Consider the following 17,716-nt stretch of genomic DNA (forward strand, 5'->3'; position numbering starts at 1 on the left):
CCGGCCGTCGCCCCCGCCCCGGCCCGGGGACCGGCAACGGGACCGCAAGCCTCGGTGTTGCTCCCGCACCTCGCTCAGCCAGTGAGCGGGAGCCGGTCTGTATGTGGGATCCGAACCCTCGGATGGGAGCGCCGCCGCGCTTCCCAAGCGGCGCACTATCCAGTGCGCCACCGGGCCGGCCCCAGTATAGACTTTTAATAACAGTATTTTCTTCTAGAGGACTGTGGTGCCACGGGTGAATGTCTGAAATCCTCACAGCGCTAATTGAAGAGCTCTACGACCACACCAGTTGTGGTGCTCTGGCTAGGTGACCATGCTAGTTGTTGGGCTCTTTTACCTGCTAGCAGTCCTGCACTGACTGGGTCAATTGTTGAGCTAAGGCTGGGTCTAGAGCCCACAGACCAATAAAGCTCGTTCACAGACTGGGTCACAAACCCTTCACATGCCAGGCTGAGTCCCCAGACCTCTCACATGCCAGGCTGGGTCACCAGACCCTTTCACACAGGTCTATGAACTAGGTAACTGGCCAAAAGGTCCTTGGAAGCCACAGCTTGGAAAGCATGGCTGCGCTGGGCGGAAGCCCAAGCCCAAGGCCAACGCCTGCCTGCCTGCCCCACCAAACTCTCTCTCTCTCTCTCTAAAGAACACAAGAATAGCAACAAAACTGAAAAGATACATTGGCACACCAACTCCACACACACACACACACACACACACACACACACACACACACACACACACACACAATTTGCTTACAAAGTATGCTGAACCACACCCAGCTGGACCCGAGGTGAGGGCCCTGACCAAACTTTTCTGTTTTCCCAACAAGGACAGAGGCTATATTTACCAAAGGATTATGATCATGTTTTGTGTTTTCAGTTTCTAGACCTTTCAACAGAATTTACCTTTGGTTTCTTCAGTTTTTTTAGTGAATTTTTACAAAATTACTTTATAAGCTTCATGTCGTTTAAGTCACCTGTACTCTGTATCACATGAATAATTGTTGAATTTGGGTGTGTTTTCAGCCTGAAGTACAGACTGAAGAGAAACATAACTTTCTATAAATATTTTAAAGGAAGGAAACTATTATTCATTGTGTTTACTCTGGCCTAGGCTCTTTCTAAGGACTTTAATTTTCAAAATAATATTGTGAAGTAGGTATCACTACTAATTTCATAGGTAAGGAAAATAAGGCATAGAATTTGAATAGCTTGCCCAAGTTCACACAATAAGTGCCAGAGTCTGCATTCGAACTCCTAGCCCTTAATGCTTCCCCAAACATTTTAGTCCCAAAACAACCCCTTTAAGGGTATAGTTATCTAAGAAACTTACCTAATAGTGATAGTGCTAAGATTTTTGGTTGTGGGTGGTTGGTGAAATATTTTCTGCCAGTGTAGAACATCTTTTCGAGAAACAAAAACATGGTAATGGAAGTTATTTGAGAGATTGATGCTTGTGCTGTCTTGAAAGATTAGCAGGATTTCCTGTAGTTTTAGTACAGAAAGTCTCTGGTCTTGCATGATCTGGCATTTCTTTCTTAATGCTGGAAAGAAAATACGTTTTAGGCTGAGAAGAGTGGAAGAACTTTTTATATTTCTTGGGGGAACTGAATAAGTAATATGTAAATAAAGGCTCAACTGAAAATTGTTAGAAGTCACAAGTGTGTAGTGAATCACTCAGAAGAGCTCTAGAGTTTGAGGTTTTTTTTTTTTTTTGGTAGTGCTTTGCAGAAATGTGGGAAACTAATATTGGAGGATCTACTGTATCCTAGGTGCTTTACATTATTTTATTTAAGTATAATAAGGATCCTGTTAAAAGTCCAGTGGTATTTTTGTTTTCTGTATAATGCTGGTACAGATAGTTTAAAGGGAAGACTCTAGAATTCTGCATGGCAAAAAATCACTACAATCCTGAAAAGTATTTGTAGTGTGTGATTAAAGGTAAGTATCACTAATTATATATAAAGAATGATTATAAATCAGAGAAAAAGATTCCTGCAAAAATGCTCAAAACGTCAAAAAAAAGTCATTTATATTTCCTATTTTGTGAATTGATCAGTAAATTGGGAAAATACATTCAATTTCACTAGTAACCAAAGAAATGTAAATTGTTTATTCTTTCTAGAAGGCAAATTGGCAATATATATCAACTTTTAAGGTGTGTGTTTATTGATTTCTAGGAAGTTAAGGAAGTAAAAGAGTGTACATAGATTTATGTAAGCATAAAACAAAACATTGTTTCTTATGGCGTCAAAGAAAAACCAGAGCTGGATAGTGGTTAAAGCGCTAGAAACAGATTTTATTCAGGACTATTGCAATAGAGTGTTACCAAACCAAGAGGGGTTCTGCCTTCTGCACCAAATGACTAAACAGTCTCTCATGTTGAAGTTTGCAGTGATAAAGAACAGCATTTATTTGAGTGACCAAAGGAGATTGAGGAGCTAATAAAGGAGTATAAAGACCTCAAACTTCCAGGTAGCTTAAAATTGCAAGCATTTATAGAGCAAAATCATGAATGAAGGGCCCAGGAGTCGTGTGGGAATCTGATTAGTTCACGGTGAAGTCAGCATCATGCTTCATCAGATCTGGGGATTACGTGTTTTAGCAGATCTGGGGTCTGTGGTGGTCTTGCTTCATCTGCAAAACTAATTTAGGACTGGTGTCAAAGATGACTGAGTGCGAGATGATCTACGTGAATGTGTTTGGGTTGCCCTAACCAAAAGTATGCAAAAAATCAATTTGTACATGTGTGTCAGAACTGTTATCTTTAAAACAAAAGCAGAGGCACCCATCTGGTGACTCTAAATCATTTTTGACTATTATTTCAATTATTAGTACTTCATGCTTAACTGGCTACATTTTTTTTAAAGATAAAACATTCTTTTAAAATTTTTTTTATTGAAACAATTGATTATCTGTATTTGTGGGGTACAGTGTTGATCATCAATACTTGTGTACAATATGTGATGGTCAAATCAGGATAATTAACTTATTTATCATTACAATATGGAGTCATTCTTTGTGTCCATTAACCAATTTCTTGCTGACCTCCCTTGCTCCCCCTTTCCCACTTCTAGTAACCAGTTCTAAACAGAACATCTTTAAGCATCTTTCCATAATCTTTTCCCTATAACAGGTTCCCTCTATTATCTAGAGTCTACATGCTTAGCTGCCACTATAGGCTAACTATTAAACTGAGCAAAATAAATATTTCTAATCTTAAAGTATGAAATCAACTTAAATCTGTGGCTGTTGGTTGCAAGAGGAAAAGAGGCCTCAGTATGGAACTGTGCTCAATTCTGAATACAGCATGGGCAAGTGGGAATTTATAGCCAAGGAGTAGGGTGGGGGTTGGTGGAAGGAAAATTACTGAAAGGAAACATAGGGATAAGGGGGATTCTGATTAAGCTGACCCAACAGGATTCTCGCTGAAGACAGGCTAGGGTGATCATATATCACCTGGGAGATGGTGAAGGATAAAGTTAGATGTCGAGGGTGATCATTTATAAGGGTGGGGGAAATTCTTGGTAAACTGACTTAGGGTTCTTGCTAAAGCTGGATTTTATAAGGAAGTGCAGAGATGGGCCTAGGAAAAGGTTCAGGAGCCTGAGTAAAGTTTGGTCAAGCAAAGAATATTTGTCAGTGGTCAAAAATTGGAAAGAACCCAAATGAATGTCTCTGAATTGTGTTGGTCTGATATTTCCTCATGATTAGAAACAGAGTATGCTTCTTTGGTAGGAATATTACAGAACGGACTGAGAAGAAACTAATTCAGTCCCATGGTACGCAATTTTGATTTGCCTCAATAATGACAATAATTTTGATCACTTGATTAAAGTGGTAACTGCCAGCTTTTTATATTTTAAAAAGTTACTCTTTTCCGTTTTTTAATTCATAAATATTTTATGGGGAGGTACTTCAAAATAATTTAAATATCCTGTTCCTCAGATTGTCAATTTATTCATGTTAACATGGCCTTATGATTTCCTATTTTAGCATCAGTTTCTTTTTCCTTTTTTTTGGAGGTTGGCCAGTACAGGGATCTGAACCTGTGACCTTGGTGTTATAAGGCTGGGCTGTAATGGTTTCCTATTTTATTCAATGGATAATCAGTTACTATCATTGTTTATTTTGATGCTCATATTGTCCTCAATTAGGTCAGTGGAAGCCTCTTCAAACTGGCTTCTGTCGCCTTGTGACATATTCCATCATTCCTTGGGCATTTCCTTGCTTTCCAGAAAGTACATCTATAGGTTTCAAGCTCATTTCAATATGTTGTTTATATTCCACAGATGTCAAATTAGCCATTTCTTTTAGTGGAGAATGGAATTTAGAAACCAAGATCTGGACATTAGGTGTTAAAGATGTTGTTGCTTCCAGGTCCTCTCAGGGGACAGAGCTAGGAACTACATACACACAGGTTTATATAAAAGTATATAAAAATATATACCCTCATTCACATATGTTTATTTCTGTCTCTGTTTATTGGAACCATGAATTCACATAGATACCCTTAATTTCTAGCCGTTACCTCAGTTCTTTGCAGTTTTATCTTCTACCGAAATGCTGTCCTCACACTGTTTGGGTTCCAATAACTTGCTCTGGGCCAATGCAGCCTACACCCTGATGCATATGCTTCCCTTGATCTTTTCCAGCTCATTGCTTTAGGACTGAATAGTTCAAGGCAGCTTGGGAGAGAGAGTTCTTATTCTCTTTAAAGCAATACAATAACAGTATTTTTGTATTTTGGTTATAATGGGAAAATAACTGGTTATATTTGTGACAAGACTTAGATTCTTAGAGCTCTAGGCTTTTAAAGCAATTACAGTTACTGCCACAATCTGTATTCGTTAGTAATGAGGGAGGTGATGGAGGTGGTTTCCTATGGTTTATGGCTGTGGAACCAAGCTATAGTAGGACCCCTAATTGTTAGATATTCATCTTTACCACAAGCAAATCATCTACAACATGGTACTCTGACAATATGTTTAGGTTATACAACTGTTTTTCCTCTAGTTTACATAATCTTGAGGAAGTCGAGTGGCAAAATAAAGATTTCAAATAGTTACACAATTCTTTCTTAATTAGTCTTTTACCAAATCTTAGATTTGATTTGATTGCTTTCTTGATTTTATCTGACTGTGTTTTCTCATAATTAGGCTTCAGCTGCCAGCCAACTACAATTGTAGGATGACTTTGATTGTAAAACGTACTCTGATTTGAGAGATGCTGCCATGTGAAATAATGTGTGTCTTACTATGATGAAATAGGTTGTTATGGAAAAGCATTCTTAGAGATTTCCTTAATTCTGATTCTTTTAAAATACATCTAAGATTGCTACTTTTCTTGGTCAGTTCTTTCTCTATTTGACTTTGTCTAAAGTCTCTGTCAGTGCCTCTAACCAAACACTACCAGGACTACACCTTTGGTTGAATAAGTTGACTTATTACTCTTTGCAGTGAGAGAGAATGCACACAATGGGGAGACTTTGGACATCTCAGTAAGAGTGTTAGAAAGGATTTATTATAGGATTTGAACTTGTGTTGGGTGGTTTTGGTGAGGAGTAAAGGAAGTGGAGCTTCTGGATAGGATTCTTTCAGTAAGTAGGAGTAATTTTATGATATATTTTATTTAGATCAGGGAAGACTTGACTAAGGCTAACACTATAATTTGTGAAGCAGCAGCAATGCTGGATGTTTGCTAATTTATAAAATTTAGTAATTCTACTTACTAGAATATTAGGTTCTAACACTATAATTTGTGAAGCAGCAGCAGTCACTCATATTAGGATTTGGGATGTTTGATTATTTTTGTTGCTTGGACGGTGTTCATGTTTTTGTCTCTGTTAGGATGTGATTATAGAGTGATACTGGTTTTATGTTGATTGTCCATGGCTTTGTCTGACATTGACATTTTATGAAATTGTTTATATTCTACGAGAAAAATACCAAGACCTGGTGTGGGTTCCAGGTCAGCTACTATTAACACCAAAGCCTAGTTGGTAGTACCAGGCCATCTCCTGGATATCACAGGGCTGCTTTTTTCCTTCTCATCTGTTTCCACCATCTTTCTTTCTACATCCCAGATGAGCATTTCTTCTTTTATCTCTCCTTTTCTTTTTCTGTCCACACCACTTTGTGTGCTATAGGTGCACCCAGCATACCCCTGCCTGAAGTTTGGAGAACAGATCAAAAGCATCAGATCTCTGTGAAAGTAGTTTGAACATAATCGGTCATTTAACAACATGGAGACACGAGTGTATTTAAGGGTATCTGGGAGCACTGAATGGAAAGAGTGAAATAAGAGTACATGGTGGAAATTAATTTTACACAGTAGTTTGAACTAAGATAGTGACATAAAGTAGTAGGAAATAGAGAAGTATATACAGGTAGGAAGATTGACCTATTTCAGTATAGGAGTTGGGAACGATTAAGGGAAGCTTCTGCAATTAACATTGATTGGAGATCTATTATGTCTGATTCACTGGGCTCTAGAGGAAAAGGGATGAAAAAGATGAGGGCTTCGCTTTCAAAAAGTTCAGTATTGTAGTCAGAAGGGCTTTAAAAAAATCAGTTGAAATACAATGCGACAAAGGCAACAACAGGTTGTATACTGTAATTACAGTGAGGGCACAAATGGGAGAGTATGAATTCTGCTTGAATCATTTAGGAAAGGTTTCTCAGCTGGTCATTGGGTTATGTTTGCCAGACTGGACTCATGAGCAGTCAGAGTATAGCAGAAGTTATTTGATGACTTCATGAGGACAGTTTTCATGGTAATGGAGGTATAAATATTTAAATTTATGAATAGTTGGAATGAGCTGTTTCTGGTTTTTTTGCCTCATTACAAAATATGCTTCTACATGTAAATTTCTACTGACCCGTGGTGTTGAGTAGAAGGAGTTGTGAACCCAATTTAGTAAGTCAGAATTTACTTTTCTGTACCTCTTCAGCCCATGGATAGAAGGATTGCTTGTCATGATAATTGAGCTTGTAATTGAGATTTATATATGAAAAGAGCCAAGAAAAACTTTGTTAATTGTTAGATTTTAATGTGGTCCAAATAGTAATGGATATTTAAAAAATGCATTATGATGTGTTTTTGTTGACTGTTCTAAAGACATCCTTTTTGTTTGAGTCCTTTTATCTAAAAACTGAAAATATCTGAAAATGGTTATTTTTCTTTTATAGGCAGTAGATCATCTAATGCAAAATTGCCCTCAGTTCCAACAGTTGGTTCAGTTCCACAAGACCCAGTTTCAAATATGAGGTATTTAAGCTACTAACTTCTGTGTTGTGACTCTTTAAAGTATCTAGTTACATTTCTTTTCTTTCTTTCATTTTTCTTCCTTCTTAACATACATGACATTTGGAGGCTTGGGGATATTTTAGAAGTTCATTTTATTGTAAAAGATTATGAGATATAAAATATTCCTGAGAAGTGGCTATTTGTGATAAATGTGCTAATGTATAAGCAAATATTTTGTTTATGTAAACTCATGGCTTGTGTTTCAAATGATTGTAAATTGAAAGTTTGGAATTTGTTCTTCTTCTATAAAAATGCTGAAATAATAAGTGACAACCTGACAAAGCCACAATTATACTGAATTTTAGATAGAATTTTATTGTTGCTTACCTTACTTTGGGAATATGAATTTCAAATTCTAATTTGGAATGTCGTGAATGCATTTTCCATCACTAGAGCCGTAGTGGCCATGTAGTTCTTGATTTTCCTTACCACAATTGGAAAATCCATAGCACTACACAAATGTAGACAATTGGGTGATATTTTCAGAGATAAGAAGTTCTATGAGATACATAGTTATTGACAGCAGAAACTTCCATAAATTTGTGTCGATAGTTTCAGTAGCAAGTGCTTTCTTGGTGGTATAAATTGGAAGTACTCCTAGTGTGAACATTAAATAGTAGTGGCTGTTTGTGCTATATTTGGTTTATAAATCAGAAACTAAAGCTGTGGATATCTGTGAATTTCCTGAAATACAGGGGCTAATTTTTAAAAAACTCATTAAATGTATAGTGAATGTATGAATATGTGTACATACAGCCACAATGACATATATATGTAAATTGAGATAATTCTAAATGTGCCTTTAAAGTATATTATTTTTAAATGAAAAATTGTTCAGATTGCTTTAGAAAGAAATTGTCATAGAGTTCATTTAAAAAAGAATATAAACTGCTTCTTTCAGTTTATAAACATTTATTGAATCTGTACTGTATGCTGTAGCTGAGTACTTAGAAATGAAGGCATAGCTCTTGAACTCAAGATACTGATGGCTCAGTGGTGAATAGACAAATTTGATGAGGACTTGATAGAGTTTGTTAGATTTTAATGGGGCTAGAAAGAAAGTGTTTTTAACTGACCAGTTAAGACTTCCAGTAAGAACCGGTGCTTGTGTTAGTTGTTAATCAGATTGTTTGTTAGGGCCGGAAGTTGCAAGAAAGATCAGGTTAAAAAAGGATATTCAAGGCAGGAGGACTGATGTGCATAGCAATAATGCCTCTTTAAGTAATTTTCAATTTTTCACATAATTTTACATTTCTATAGAAATACATAATTCATTTAAAAAAGTAGAAAATTGTTAAATTCTGTTGAATAGTTCAGGTAACTTAACATCTTTCCATTAGTATTACAGAGAGGCTTGAACATGCTTTGGAAAAGGCAGCTCCTCTCCTGCGAGAGATTTTTGTGGATTTTGCACCATTTCTTTCTCGGACACTTTTGGGTAGCCATGGACAAGAATTGCTTATAGAGGGAACAAGTAAGTGATTTTTCTTTATTTCACTTATATATATTTACATTTCAAAGTTAAAAACTCAAATGGATAATAAGAGATGCATGGAATTTTGTTGTTTTAAGTGTTTTCAATCTTTGACAAAGCTTCTCATAGTGTTTATATCTTTTCAAGAATATTTTACCTCTCTGTTCTAAAGTTTTTGAGATTTTTATAAGTGATTTGGATGAATCAGAAAGTATGAGTTGAGCCAAAGAACTAATTAAAGTTAACTATGAGAGTAGACAGTAGGAAACACTAATGTCACAGGGTTTTACTTGACACCTCTCTGTTCTAAAGTTTTTGAGATTTTTATAAGTGATTTGGATGAATCAGAAAGTATGAGTTGAGCCAAAGAAGTAATTAAAGTTAACTATGAGAGTAGACAGTAGGAAACACTAATGTCACAGGGTTTTACTTGAGCTTAAGGTCCATGTAAACAACAGTGTATTGCCGCATATTAGGAAAATGAGGAATGCGTTTTTAGTCTGTATTAGTGAAATTCTGTTTTACAGCTAAGTAGAGATAACAGTAATATAGTACTCTATCCTGCTTACATCATACATAGTTTACTGGGTCTCTTCTAGGTATGTACTTTGAGATTGTGTCAAACTAGATAGCATACAGAAATACGTTGCTGAGGGGACTGGAAACCATGCTGTTTATGGATTGGATGAGGAAAAATGGGACATTTTTTTTTGTATGGGGCATTTGCCACATAGCAGGTGTCTTCAAATATTAGAGAAGGTGACTCCACCAAGTGATAGTAGACTAACCCTGAATTTCCTCAGGCAGCAGATCAGTTCAATAGAGGGCAATTTTCCAGATATTTAATTCTATTTAAGAATTTAACATAATGACTTCAAAATACTAAACTTTATCCTTTTAAGTAGAATTTTTTTTTTCCTTTTTGTCTTTTTTACTGACCGGCAACGGGATCGCAACCCTCGGTGTTGCGCCCGCACCACGCTCAGCCAGTGAGCGGGAACCGGTCTCCACATGGGATCCGAACCCTCAGCGGAAGCGCCGCCGCACTCCCAAGCAGCACACTCTCCAGTGCACCACCAGGCCGGCCCTAAGTAGAATTTTTTAAAGGAGAAGCTAGAGAACTTTAATCAGTGATGAAATCGAATTAAATTTTGCATTCAAAAGTGTTTGGACTAGTTGATTGCAAAATCTGGCTTGTCTTTGTCCATGGTTGATGGTTTAGGATAAGACACTTATATTTTCCTCAAAACTGAAAAATCATGGAAAAGCACTCCCGTCTCTACTCTAGTGTGTTAAAATATCAACCTACCACTTTAGTTATTATAATTTTTTTGTTGTGTAACAGTAACTAGAGGATCTCCTATGGAATTTCTTAAACTTCTGAAAAAGCCCCTGTTTTGCAGAAATAAGGATGTAATGGAAATGCAAGGTATAGGTAGGTTAATAGTTTAAGGTATCTGTATCTGAATGTAACTATGGGGTATCAGCACATCATTTGCCCTTTAAAATATTTGTCTAAGTGTTAAGCTTTAGCTAGGAATTTCATCTTTGATATCATGTATATGGAGTTGGTGATACACAATCTTATTTCCATAGAGTCAAAAAAGAGCAATTAATTTATTTGAGAAAGTTCAGGTTTTAGAAATATTTAATTAAGTTCAGGGTGACAATTTACTTTGATCTGTTTGACGGATATAAATTATTTAGCTATGGACTATTTGATTAAGTCATGAAGAAATTTTATTAATGAAGTAATAAAATTTGAAAATAATTGAATTAAAAAATCAAAGAGTCTATACTACTAGGCTTTTCTCTAAGTTATAATTCATGTATTGAGTATTTATTTTTTTAAAGCAGGGTGATGACTTATGAACTATATTTGTTTCATTACCATAAAAAAGTGAATAGAATGTGTGTATTAATTATAGCCTTTCAGTGTAGCAAGACATTGTTGCTTATTAGTTGGTCTTTGAATTTTATACTAGATCCAACAAAATAGGATACTTAGAAGTATTAGAAATTGACAATTCTGGATCCCTGAACAAAATTTAATTTAAAATCAATTTCTTACTGGTAAATTCTGATAAAATTAGTAACAAGGAAGAAGATGTACTGTTGCTTATTTATAAACTTTTTTATTTATAAACTTGAGCAGTGCCTAGTTACTGGACTGTGTTTGTAAAGATAGCAGACAAATCTAAGAGTTCTTATTTAACTTATAAACATATTTCAAGTTACAAGCCGTGCTTTGGATTGTGTTTTTATGCATTGTAAAACAAAAAGGTTTTGAGAGGAGATGATTGCAGTATAGCATTGTAAAAGCAGCATAGTACTGTACAATAAACATTGAACTAAAAGGCAGGAGACTTTGGTTTTAATTCGATTTTTGCCAGTGACTTGTTGTGTGACCAGGTATTGAAAGTTAATTAATTAAAAACATTTTTTTTTACATATTCAAAAAATTTTTAATGGAAATGTCAAATAGTGACAAAAGTAGGAAGTACAATATTCATGAACTTATTACCAACTACCCAAACATCTTCATTTTTCGTAATGATTTGGTGTCTCCATTTCCCTTTGTTTTGCTTAGTGTTTAAAACAGTCCTAGGCATCATGTCATTTAATCTCTGACTACTTAATAATGCATGTAGAAAAAAAGACATTTTTGTTCATAATCACAATGCCATTGTTAACATCTGACAATATTAATAATAGTTCCTTAATATAAATTGATACCCAGCCCATATTTATCTTTATCTAAAAAATGTTTTTTTTTTGCAATTGAGTTTCTTTCAGTTAAGATCCAAACAAAATTCACTTATCACATTTGGTTATATCTCTTAAGTTGCTTTTAAGTACATATTAATTTCAGATAGTTTCTCTCATTCTCACTCTGTTTCTGTGCTATTGTTTTTTTGAAGAAATCTGGTTGGTTATTCTGTAGAATGTTATGTATTTTGGGACCCTGTGGATATTGCTTCTTTGTGATGTCATCTCTACCCCATTTTTTTCCTAAAGACTCAAAGTTAAATATAAAAGTTGTATTAGCTGTAATACATCATATTACATCATGCCTGGAGTTAGATATTGTCTGATTGCCTCAGTTTGAGTGATATTAACCCTCTTTTTAAGTAGCTATAACCCTTTGTAAGGATTGATATTTTATATTCTTAAAGAGATCTTTCAAAGGACAAAGAGACCATTAGCTTAAAATTTTTTTATTCTATCTTACAATTACCATATGTGAGTTTATGGATCCTTTTTATGAATCTAAGATTCATTATGGGGTCTTAGTGATCTTATTTTTCCTGTATCTTGAAACATTTTGTTATTTCATCATTACTTACCAGTTATTCTCAACTATGCTAAGAACTAAAATAATAAGAAAACAAGAATGCTGGAATTGCTGCTAGAATGATGGTGGAATAGCAAAAGAAGTCATTACTCTTGTATTTTACCCTTAATTTTGTTACTGTTTTACCCATCATATTTTAAGAAAGTACAAACTTGCATTCTCAGTGGGAACAAAAACTTGTATTTGGGTAGGCAAAAATACCATATTTTACCCTTAATTTTGTTACTGTTTTACCCATCATATTTTACGAAAGTACAAACTTGCATTCTCAGTGGGAACAAAAACTTGTATTTGGGTAGGCAAAAATACCTTAGATATTACAATGGTTTGTGAACCCTCAAAGTGCCACACAGTACATACTGTCTATAATGTATATCAGCATGTCATTCAACAGGAAGGACTTCATTGTGCCGAATTTATGAGGTAGTTTTTGGCAAGAACCTGGACCATCCCAGTGTTCTAAAAAGATATGTGACAGTGTTTTTCCATCTTTTGTGATGATTATGTACTACAGTTTACTTGATACGGTTTCTAAGTGGATAAATGCTAAAGGCAGGTGTATATACAGTGATGACTGGAAGGTAAAGTTCATAAAGAAATGAAAAAATTTAGTGGATTGATCATTCTAAATGGTGTTTATAAATCTAAAAAAGAAAATAGTTTGCAAGTCTGGAGCAAAGAAATTGTCCTCTCTTCAACAAAATTTTGAGTTATCAAACTTTTCCAAAGTGTTACATTTGTTGATATAAGTTCAAGAAGAAAAATCAGAATTAATGATGAGTTAGAATCTATTAAAAATGTATTTGAAATATAGAATTAGTATTTACAAGATGGATATATCCCAGATTTGTGATGAGCATTTAGTTGCATCCAAAGGATATTGCTCATTCGGGGGTATATATGAGGATACTTGCAAAAGTTCATGGAAAGATTGATATAATCTTTTCATTCTGTTTTTTTGTGAACTTTTTGAAGTAGCCTTGTACATATACCTTCAAAACCAAGAAGATATGGGATAAGAATTTGATTTTATTATGCTTAAATTCTTATTAAAATTTCTAATAATATGTATTACCAGTCATTTATCTTTCAATTATTTGATAACTTAAAATATAAGAGGCAAAAGGGTTTTTATATTCCAGATGATAAATGGTCATGACTAGTTTTCTTGGTATACTTGAGGGTTTAGACAGATCAATGGGCTTAGATGGCAGTAGCTTAATATCTGGTAAGTCATTTAATCTTATAACTGAATTCCTATATCTGGGAGAGTCTCTACTGAAGAAATTGTAGTGGTATTTGGTCATGAAATTCCCAAAGAGTGTAAAACTCTCGGCTTGTCGTCCTGAATTTGACCTTTTGAAAAGACTAAAATTCCCTATCTTTGAAAAACCAACCAAAAAATAAAACCAAGCAAACAGAACCCAGCTATTATTCTGAGAGACTTTAGAGAAGTTGTGTTATGACTCTGTGGGCTCAGCGACCTGAATGAACTCATAATATCCTCTTTCTTTTCATTGAGGCAATAATTGTGTGCGTGTATGTGTATGTGTATTTGTAAAATGAAAATTGATACTTCTGACAGCAACTTACAACCTGACCCTAAGTGTTGTTTTAGGGTCCACCTTTGAGTAGTTCTTAGAGTCTGACTGTAAATTAAAGGCAGATTTACTAGTTTATTATTAATTTCTTGCTTTTTCATACATGTACCCAGTGTCACCCAAAAGCAAAAATTTAGGTCAAAAATAGATGTGATTTAAGTTGCACAATCTGAAGCCAAGTCCTTTTTTGGGGTTATCTCCTATTTCTGTATTCCCAAAGTTATACATTTGTATTTACAATATTTATTTCCTTTAGACAGGGAGCTTAGTGTTAGAGGTCTATTATCAGGTCTCTTTTATCCTCTGAAACCCTTTCTCACTTAAAATTGAATATACTGTTCTCCTTGCCTTCCCCAATAAATCTACAATCACCCCCCCCGAAACATTAATTGTTCAAATCAAACTGTGAAATGTTATGTGACTTTTCACTAGCATGGATATTCTGCACATTGAACTCACGGTCAGTGGACATGTTTTTGCTGACTCCTTAGTAGGTAGCAGCTGTCAACCTTTCTATAATTTACTAACCTTTATTATTGGGAAATAAGACTGAAATGAATAAGTATAAATGTTTATATGTAGTTTTTTTTCTTAATTATGTAGATATTGAAATATCCTGTGATATGTGTTGTAAAAGGGACAAAAGAGCACCTATAAATCTCTCTAATTTTGGATGGGCCAAAGTCCTTTTTATCAATTTCATTCATTATCTGAGCAGATATGAAAGGGCTCAGATTAGGGGCCAATGGTGGAATTCTGGTTCCTTTAGAATAGAGCGATAAGAATTAATGACCTAATTGTTGAAAGGTCTGAATTGGCTTGCTGGAAGTAATGGGTTTTGAAGTTGGAATAAAACTGAACTTCTTTTATCTGAATTACATTTTATGAAAAGTGGCATTTCAGACCAGCAGAGGGCTACACCAGTAATGACAGATGGGGTATTGCTCTGCTTTTCCTTTCAGCTTTGGCAGCATTAGCCTGATGAGCTATATTCATATTAGCCCTACAGAAAATACACTTTGGTCTAGTTAATGGCCTGCTCACCTAATGCAGCATATAGACATCTATAGCTCATTTTCTTGCCAGTGCTGACACTTACCATCATTTCCATGTTATATATTTTTTCGGACATTGAGAAAAATGGTTCTTTTTTAAAAAGTAAAGGAGGTGAACAACCTATTTAACTTGAATGCTGTTTGTAAAGCTACAAAATGCCAACATATGCCATCATTTGGTTTGAGGCATTATTGAAAAAAGAAAGGAGAAGAAGGAACTAAAGAGCATGAAGATAAAAGAAAGGGAATGGGTTGGATACTTGGAAGAGCTTAACTGGTGAGAAAAAGAGGCTAATATTGTAGGTTGTTTAAGGGCTACCAGGAATTATTTTAGATGTTATACCTTTGAACTTAAGCTTGTGTTGGCCTAGAAGAATATAGAATAAAAAAATTGTATCATTTCTGATTATTAGAAGTGTAATTTAATAATTAGCCTTTTTAATTATTGGCATTGCTTTGTTTAGATAGTGGTTATAAAATGTTCTTTGAACGAACTATTTTAGATTTCATTGGTATTAAAACTAAAGAATTCTTTAGATGGCTGTTAACTATACAAAAGTTCCTTCCTAAGGATATTTTTGGTGAACCAAAATGGAACATAGAAGAGAACATATAAATGGATTAATTTATAAGAAATTAAGAATATATAACAGACAAGGGCTTACAATTCTGTTCAGGTTTAGAGTGAGGTCAGAGGTCAAAGTACTAATAAGAGTGTTTGGGATGTCTGCTGCCATGAAACAAAATGGAAACTTGATTGATAGCTAGAGGGTTGAAGGCAGGGAGTGCGGTGGAGAAAGCAAAGGTCAGGGAGCCATTTCCCTTCTCTGCATGTGTAACGATCAACTCTCTCCAAAACAAAATGTAGATGATATTGATCAATATGGCATATGTTGTGCACATTTCTGTGAGTATTGTGAAATGACATATATATGAAGTTAAAATAAATGTTTTAGTATTTTGAAAGCTGAAATTAAATAATTTACAAAAAATGTTAGTTTTGATGCCACGTTTAAAGTAAGTGTAGAGTACCTCGTTTAATCATATGATCAAATGTGTACAGCTTTAGTTCTTAGCAAGATGTCGAAGTTTTATTTTAAAAACCAATTTGGACAAAGTTGTATAACACATAAATCCCTGATGTTTGTTTTTTTACTTTGTAATTCTTTTTTAATTCTCTTTAAAATAGGTCTGGTTTGCATGAAGTCTAGTAGCTCAGTTGTGGAATTGGTTATGCTACTGTGTTCTCAGGTGAGTGACAAGAAGAAATGCTGAATTAAAAGTAAATTCTCACATGAATTTCACTTGACAAGGAAGTTACATTTGCATTGTCAGAAACTTTTGCTATAGTTAAGTTTTGAGTTTGCAGTTTTAAAATAATTTTATTTGTATGACAATAGGATTACTTTGATACTACCAAAAGATTTGTCTTTGATACTAGCAAATGATTTTGAAGCAGGTGCTGAGAGAAAGCAGGTAGATAAATGAGAAACAAAGGTTTTTAGAGTTACGTTAAAAAAGTCCAGATCAGATGATCTTGAGATGACTAAGTTTCTTTGCTGTCTATATTAAGGTTATAGAAACAGATTTATTTCTATACCTTGTGGATGCCACTCTTTCTCCCTTGGGAATCATGGGTTTACTTCCCTTTTGTGCAGAGGTTATAAAATGAGTGATAAATAATTTTGAATTCTTGTCATTGCTAATTATTTTTGACATACACAGTAGACTTGGGAAAACATAAACAAAAATGCGGCAGGCATCATAAGAAGATGTAGAAAACAAATTCCTAAGAGCAAAATTACTTTCAGTGTTCGGAAACCTTGTACTTCATGTGATAAACTTAAATGATTTTTTAGAAACATATAAAAACATGGATCCTGCAATATTTTGTTTTCTGTTTTGCAATTAAACAGATGAATGTTTTTATTGAGAGCTTTCTTTGTAGTCTTTTAAAAGTGATATCTTGCTGGTAGTAAATTCTCCTACTTAAAACTTTAAAATAGCCTTTTTTAATAGGAAGGGTATTGGTCTAGAGGTCAAGGGTTTTGACCCATTTCAGAACCTTTGACCTTCATTTACAACTCTTACGGTTTACTTGCCTAACGAATAAGGATAATGCAAAATTAATGTTTCTTTGCATCGATTTATTCGTTTTAGTGCCTATATTGCCAAATTTATTTAGACTGTGCTGATGGACGTTTCATGAATACAAATTAAAGAATCATAGAAGGTGTGAAAAATCAATATATACATTGTCAGTAAAGTGCAATAAGAACAATTACTTCTAGAGATTATACCTAATGGATTTTTATGATGAACTTGTGAGGAGTAGTTACGTTTCTTAGTAGGCTTATTATTCCTAGATTTAGTGAGAATCATGTTTTTATAATTTAATCCTCTGCTTTAGAAAACTCCATTTCTTCAAAAACTGACTAGTAAGATTTCTCATTAAGCCATCTGATTCGAAATAATTATTTCTTGGATGAAAGTTGACATGTAACATTCTTATAACTACATGATATTAACCTTAATTTTAAGAAGCATTCATATATGGTTTTCGATATTTGTTCACAAGAATATGAATTTATTGTTTATAGTGATCTAATTGTTTCATAGGTGAATTTTGATGAAGTTTCACTTTCTGGTTTAGAAGAATTGAATTTTGATGAAGTTTCACTTTCTGGTTTAGAAGAATTGAGTATATTTTTGGTACTTGAAAGCTATTTCAGATGTACTATATTATATATTTGAATGTTAGAAGCTGCAAAGATAAAGCATGACATGTTTTAATATATGTTTTTGTCGTGTATGCCACAGTATCATTTAATACTAATCCAGTCAAATGGGACATGAAGATCACGTAGTACAGTAAGTTTGAAAAGTCAGATATTCTCAAGATTTTTGTTTGAATAAAATACATT

At 34.4% G+C, this 17,716-nt stretch overlaps 1 protein-coding gene across 1 annotated transcript in view; it reads left to right on the top strand.

Moving 5' to 3' along the window:
* The window catches only part of LRBA (LPS-responsive vesicle trafficking, beach and anchor containing), a gene marked incomplete at its 5' end in the record, with an annotated part of 547,723 nt that overhangs the window by 31,544 nt on the left and 498,463 nt on the right, over positions 1 to 17,716 (top strand). Inside the window, 3 exons of the mRNA XM_008566486.1 lie at positions 7,190 to 7,268; positions 8,648 to 8,781; positions 15,982 to 16,043. Coding sequence (XP_008564708.1) covers positions 7,190 to 7,268; positions 8,648 to 8,781; positions 15,982 to 16,043 — 275 coding nt within the window. The remainder of the gene's footprint in view (positions 1 to 7,189; positions 7,269 to 8,647; positions 8,782 to 15,981; positions 16,044 to 17,716) is intronic.

Source organism: Galeopterus variegatus, unplaced genomic scaffold (genome assembly GCF_000696425.1).
Source record: "Galeopterus variegatus unplaced genomic scaffold, G_variegatus-3.0.2 Scaffold245, whole genome shotgun sequence".
NCBI lineage: Eukaryota > Metazoa > Chordata > Mammalia > Dermoptera > Cynocephalidae > Galeopterus > Galeopterus variegatus.